The following is a 6,697-nucleotide window of genomic DNA, read 5'->3' as shown; positions in this document are numbered from 1 at the left end:
TAATTTTGATTTTGGATTTGATTTTTAGGGGCTTTTTTAGTAATATGAGAAGTATCATCCGTTTCTATAATTGTGAACTAGAATCTTGGGAGGAAAAGGCGGAATGAAAAAGAGGTTCAAGGGCAAAGAAAATGACGATAGTAAAGAAGCCAGATCGGCTAGCTTGTGTTAGAAGAATATTCCATTCCCCTCACAACCAGGCTGCATATAGAAGAATTTGCACTACGTATATATATGAAACTAATTTGATTATGGCACTTGTAAGCATACAAGGGCCCCATACTATTACATTAACATCACAGCTAAAAACAACGGCTTCTAGGTTTTACAAACAGAAGGAGAGGATCAATGTGTACACTCTCGTGAGAATAAGTCTACGAAATTACAAGCTTGTTACCTGCAATTCATTTCTGCATAAAGCTTTACTTCAACTCCTGGCATGACCCAAAACTTTGCAGGCTTGTTAATTTCTTACCACCTGAACATCAAATAAGCAAGTCAGACCAACATCACTACAAATGTTGGCTATTATGGTTCACACCACAAAGTTCATTTCTCATATATGTCCAAATTTTCTGGCTTTTTATTCTTCTTTTTAGAGGGAAAACCTAAATCAGTCTTCGTATAAGAAGCCTGCATCAAACTGCAAACACAAGGACACACGGGAGGGAAGAGTGTTTTTGCAGGGGGAGGGGGGGGGGGAGATGGAAGCAGCCACTGTCAACAAACTTTCACTGCTGCTCTCTATCTTGCTCAATATTTACCTAGATTGGGTACAATACCTACCAGGTGCACATCCATTGACTATCAAGCTATTGGTAAGTAGCCCTCTAGCTTCATAATTTGCATTCTAATCAATGGGCTTAATCCCCTTAGACCAAGTACCACCCTATTAAATTTTTTTAATAGATTTTCTTATTTGGATATGAATCAAAAAAAAAAAAAAAAAAAAAAGTTTTAAAGGCTACAAACTTTTTATGTCCTGACTAGTAATAAGAGATATTTGTATTCAGAAGAGAAACATACGTATGTTTTTTATTAAGTAATTGGCCCCAAGAGAAGGGAGAAAGATTGAAAGAGAAACATACTTAAAATATAATGCTGGCTCACAAACACCTATAGAATAAATGGAATCTTTTTTTTTTGGCACAAACTCCTAGCATCATATCCCAGGTTTGTTTTAAGTGGTCTTAGGAAACCAACCATTCAACATCTCAGCATTTTTTTGAGTTTCATATTGTACAAATACACACTGAAAATCATTAAATTTGAGCACAGCTTTCAGATTTCGAAGTCAAAATACTCGGAGAAAACAATTGACGACATTTCATGGATCTTAGAAAACGATTCATTTTAAGTAGCGATTTCAAATCCAAAAAAGACCAAATAGTCAACATATCTTGCACAGTGGACTCCAGACTTCCCTGATATCCTCAATATGATAGGTCCCATCAATTTGGACAAGTATAAGACTCAGTTCATGACATTAATTTCAACAAGTACTTTTCTAGCATCTAAGCTCAATCCCATAAGCTCCTTAGAACCAAGAACTAATTACAGTAAGAAATTTTCACCAATATATAACTAGCCTCAGCTTTACAAGATTCATTGTTGGAGTCCAAACGACAAGAATAGAAATATGATCAATAGAGAGAATTGTACCTCAGCTGGTGATGAAATGATAGAATCCCTGTCAAAATTAGTATGTCGATTTAGGCATAAATACATAAAATAATGATACAGACTTCACCAACAGACATAAGGAATATGGGAAACCTTGGCCTCTCAGATTTAGCAAGATGTTTAGACATTATTGATGCCTGTAATGAAGCAATTATTGTATTTCTATTAATCTTCAAACCAGAGACAAAATAAATAAGTGACAAATGTACTAGATTATTAGATATTTGAAATGTAACCAGTTAGATGTGAGACACGGTTCTAATTAAATGAATTGGAAGGAATGCATTTTTTCACAGATAAATATGTTTTACAAACTCCAAATTAGAAACTTAACTCCACCGATAAGACTTTCCATCATACCAGTCTTCTTCTTCAATGTGGAAAGCAGTAGAATACCGAGTGAGCATACATGTACTACTTTTAGGGATCATTGAATAAGTTCTCCAGAAGTTCATGGTTTACAGATCTAGATCTTCCATGCAATAAATCAAAAGGGCTTAAATCGACCAATCTCTCCTTGCATTGTGTAAAGTATTCAGAATCTCCGATTTAATTAGAAAGCTTGCTTATGAATTTTATGGTGTTCATCGATGTAAGCTATAAAATGAGCAAAGCAAGACTATAGGGCTAAACAGAGAGAAAAATTGGTGATGCACATTCAACTTAATAACATAATGGTTTCACTTGGAAGGTGATCCATATCATAAAAAATTTGCAATACAATAAGCAAGGAGCAGATAATAAATAAATAAAACACCTGATCTAGATAATGAATAAAAAAAAATGCATTATTTTTAATCTCCGATTCAAATAAACAGAGTATAATACCTGCTCCTGAATTATGCTCCTCGCCTCAACAAGTTGAGCTTCAAGCTCAAGTTCTCTCTCAGTTGCTTCAGAAGTAACTTCTGCACCTTTCTGGGCATCTTGCAATTGACCCATACGCTCCTTGAAATTTCAAAGCATAAACACCAAACATGTTAAAAATTTATTGAGCACAGGAAGCACAAGATGAACTGGTAACCAAAGCCAAAAAGAAAAAAAGAGCTACCTTTATGGAAGCCATCTTATTTCTGAGACTTTCCTCTATTTGATCTCTAGCCATGCGAAAGGGTAGGTCAAAGACATCCTGCAATTATTAAACTCTTCAAGCTTACATACAACACCATAGCCAAAGGAAAAGAACACGCTTTTATCATTTTGAAAGTTGACATACCGTCCTCCCCCCCAATGGGGACTTTGAGGGGTCAGTTTCAACTCCTTCATTGACAGCCAGAGATTGCTTGGACAATCCATTAGGAGCATTTATAAAATCACGCATATCCATCTGTAAGCCAATCATGCCAGCAGGAGTTAGAACTCGTTGCTCTACCAACAGAAATGATAGTTTCTTATATGGGGGGAGGGGAGGAAGGAGCTTGGGACATTTGAAGTGAAAATTTAGGGAGCTCAGTTTTTCATTATTATTATTATAATTACTCTTACATGCACATGTGCAACTTTACAAAACTGCCATGGAACATATACAAGCTTCTTTTTTTTCTTTTTTTATGTTAAGCAAATGAAAAATTGTAGAAACATTGGAATCCCTTCCCCAACAGAGTAGCATCACAATTTCAGTGGGAATACACATCCAAAAACTCAGGAAAGTAGAGAATTGCAACTACTGAGCTGCTGCGATAAAAAATCTGTCAATATAGTGGGTTTGTTGAATAATGCATAAAGGAAAGTAGTGCACTTTGCAATATATTAGAGCATTGGAAACACATAGGATCTAGTATATACACAGAAATGTAGCACTGAAATAAATTACTATTTTGATGATAGTTTTACTATGTGTTATCTTGCAAACAAACACAAAAGCATCGCCTAATATATATTTAATGTAATAAAATTTGTAAAAGACACATTTAAATATTCGGAGATGCCATGTGACTCTGTCAAAACACACACTGGCAACAATGTCCACAATTCAAACCATATAATAATGACGACAAGATGTTCTTTACATTTGTAAGATCGATATACATGAACAAGGATTTTGTTTCAGCAAACCTATCTTATTTTCTAAAAGAAATTAGGCATCTTTGACATTAACAATAACACTATCCAAGATTCCAATCACTGATTTTACAGCCTTGAGGACAAGAAATATTAAGTGAAATTTACCGATTTAGCATTTGTGCACTAAGAAACAAAATTACCTTCAATAGTAGTTTGTAATTAGACAAGAAAATACAATAGACCAGCTATGGAAATCAAGCATCATCATTTGTTAGTTCTATAAGGAAACAAAGTAAACCTGAACCAATATTAGATTAGATATTACACTCAGTGGACACACTTCAAAATGCATTCATATAACCCCATTATACTCAAGTGAAAAGTAGAGTCAGGGAACCCCAAAATGGTAACCATAACAACACAAGTAGAATGGTAAACATATACCTGCATTGACCGTAGTAATGCCCTTAAATCAGCATTCTCAGTCATCAACTCTTGATTTTTTGACTCATAAGCATCCACCTACAAAGTTTATGCCAACCATAAGTTAACTAGTTGGTCTACAAATCTAAATACGTCAATCAAACTACATACAATCTTTTTATAGAAATCATTGTCAGCCTTTTTCCCATTCCACGTTCCCCGCTGCCGCCCTTCTTTCTGTACACGTTTGTAAAAGCCCTTAGGTGGATAAATAGAAATCAATCAGTCATATTGCCCATATTGGCCAATAAGTACCTGAAGCAAATTCATTATCTCCATGCCTGATCTAGATTCCTTCTTTTTCTCCATCAACACTTGGTTTAGCCTTTCCTGAAAGTAAAATATAATGATTCCACGTGCCAATATCTATTGTCTTAACCACTCATGTAAACCTTCATTAATGAAAATCCTACTCTATGAACATGAATAGCCAATTCCCAGGGGTATAACAGAAAAAATGGAAGATTCCCTACCTGCAACTTTATGTACTCTTTTTCTTTTTTCTTCATCTCATGTACTTGTTGAGTCTTCACTTGCTTTTGCAACATCAGAATATGTCATTGATACTTGTCAGGATTTGTTTGATTTAATATAGTAGCTAGCAAAAGCACTCCAATAAATCAAAAGTATTAACCTGATTGCCGATGACCATTCTTTGAAACTCATCTCGCTCCTGCTGCAACTTTTCGATTTGCGTCTTAAAAGCTGCCGTAGCTTTAGCTTCCTAATCAGACAAAACTACCAAAAGATATCAATAAAACCATGATTTAAAAAAAAAAAAAAAAAAAACTTTACTTTGACAAAACAGTTAGTTACAAACCGTTCGTGTAATGGTTGCTATCTCCCTATCTTTGCCTTGTAATTGTGCCTCAAGCCTCTCAACTTTGGCCTCTAGTCTTGATATGTCCGATAGTAGCCTATAGCATGAAAAAACAAGAAGCATTATTTCAGATACTGGAATTCCAACATTCTTATTTTTGCTTGGTAAAATTTGAATGTAAGATCTACCTGAACCACACCATTCTAAAATGCATCAGTTTGCCTATTCCACCAACTTAGTAAAATATAATGATTCCACAACCGCCCCTCGAGATCAACCTTAATTTACTAAGTTGAAAAAAAAAAAAAAAAAAAAAAGAATTCCAAAGATTCTGACCCAATATATGCAAAAAATGAGTAAACGCTCTAAGTTACTTTTACATATGTCTATACCGAATCAATGAAAATAAACTCAGAGGCATCAAATCGATAAAAGGAAGATCCCAGACCAGATCACCTTTCACCAATGCATCATCTAAACAAAAATGATCAACTGAATTCAGATTAATTAGACATATCGACAATGAACCATTGTTAAAAATGATCAACTGAATTCAAACTAATCAGACATGTTAATGCGATCAAATTACAGAAATTGAGCTCAAATCGGTTACCGCTGTCTCTGCTCATTAGCAGAGTCTCTAAATTCAACATCACGCTGCCTCTGCTGAAGCAACGAGTATATGCAATTGCAAGTCCTCGCAACCGAAACCTACAAAGCACAGCAAGGACAGTTAAATAAAAATAATAACAACATGATGTACAAATCCAAGCAAAACCAAACCGAAGATCAACATCGACACGCACCGGATCACTCGCGAACAGATCGAGCGAAGCTGGAAATCCATACGTAACAAGCGTTTGGTTCAAGTACTTGGTGCAGTGCTCCAAATTTCCCACATCCGCAAATGCGTACTCTCTGAAGCACAAATCAAAATCCAAAACATCAACATATACTGACACACACACACATACATACATACACATATAATGTGTACTCTTTGAAGAACAAGCACAAAAAACAAGCAACATAAACCCTAAATTGAAGAGAAGCTCACCCGATTGTGAAAGCGGGCTGAGGGGACGGCTGCGAAGAAGTGAAAGAGAGAGAGTTAGAGAGAGAAAATGAGAGAGAATTCGAAGTGCATTGTTAGGGTTTAAGGGATCGTACTCTGAGATCGAAGTCCGCGTCAAGCGCTGACATTGTTGAGAGCAGAGTTTGAGAGAGAGTGTGTGTGTGTGAGAGTGTGATGGGCCTTCTACTTTTGGAGCAGAGGAAGTCTCCCTCGGATGGATCTGACCTGTGAGCGGTGGGGAAATTTAAAAACTTGAATTTTTATGAAAAAAAACAAAAAAAATAATGTAAAACGGATTTTATTGGACTTCGGAGGGGCAGGTGGCGGTTAAAGTCGGGATGCTTTGGATCCCTGTAGTCGGATGTAGTGACATTTTGTACAACCTGCTATAATATTGGCTATAACATTGCTACAGATTTAGCGATGGACTGGTTGGTTTCTTGTTTGCCAAAGTTAGTTGCAGAAGATTCTGCATCGAGAGGGTCCTAAAAAAACTCTAAAGTGTCATTACAAAAATTAAATTTTGGGATAATTACACTTTACCCCCCTAATTTATCCACGGGGTGGCGATTTACCCCCAATGTACTAAAATTGTTAGATGACCCTCCCGAACTTGCCAACGTGTGGCAAAA

The 6,697-nt window shown here is 36.0% G+C and overlaps 1 protein-coding gene across 2 annotated transcripts; it reads right to left on the bottom strand.

The window, feature by feature from the left end:
• Positions 1–208: 208 nt before the first annotated feature.
• On the bottom strand, positions 209–6,319 carry LOC133870884 (uncharacterized). 2 transcript variants are annotated; one of them, XM_062308141.1, is made up of 16 exons: positions 6,161–6,319; positions 6,048–6,076; positions 5,797–5,908; positions 5,604–5,701; positions 4,991–5,087; positions 4,805–4,894; positions 4,644–4,706; positions 4,426–4,500; positions 4,282–4,347; positions 4,132–4,209; positions 2,900–3,010; positions 2,735–2,812; positions 2,512–2,631; positions 1,777–1,820; positions 1,663–1,690; positions 209–478 (listed from the first exon to the last, which is right to left on the bottom strand). In XM_062308141.1, exons 1-16 carry the CDS (start codon positions 6,191–6,193, stop codon positions 464–466), a joined length of 1,137 nt encoding a protein of 378 aa, XP_062164125.1. In that variant the 5' UTR covers positions 6,194–6,319; the 3' UTR covers positions 209–463. The 2 variants fall into 2 exon arrangements, with proteins under 2 accessions (XP_062164125.1, XP_062164126.1); XM_062308142.1 differs by lacking the exon at positions 1,777–1,820.
• Between the last annotated feature and the right edge of the window lie 378 nt (positions 6,320–6,697).

This window comes from Alnus glutinosa, chromosome 6, assembly GCF_958979055.1.
Source record: "Alnus glutinosa chromosome 6, dhAlnGlut1.1, whole genome shotgun sequence".
Lineage (NCBI taxonomy): Eukaryota > Viridiplantae > Streptophyta > Magnoliopsida > Fagales > Betulaceae > Alnus > Alnus glutinosa.
This window is presented reverse-complemented; position numbering and strand designations above follow the sequence as displayed.

Excerpts from the sequence above, each read along its gene's own strand:
- LOC133870884 (XM_062308141.1), bottom strand. The coding sequence starts at position 6,193 with ATGTCAGCGCTTGACGCGGACTTCGATCTCAGA. Across the intron at positions 4,501-4,643 it reads AAGAGTACATAAAGTTGCAG|GAAAGGCTAAACCAAGTGTT; the intron begins GTAGGGAATCTT and ends TTTTACTTTCAG. Across the intron at positions 3,011-4,131 it reads CATTACTACGGTCAATGCAG|ATGGATATGCGTGATTTTAT; the intron begins GTATATGTTTAC and ends ATTGGCTTACAG.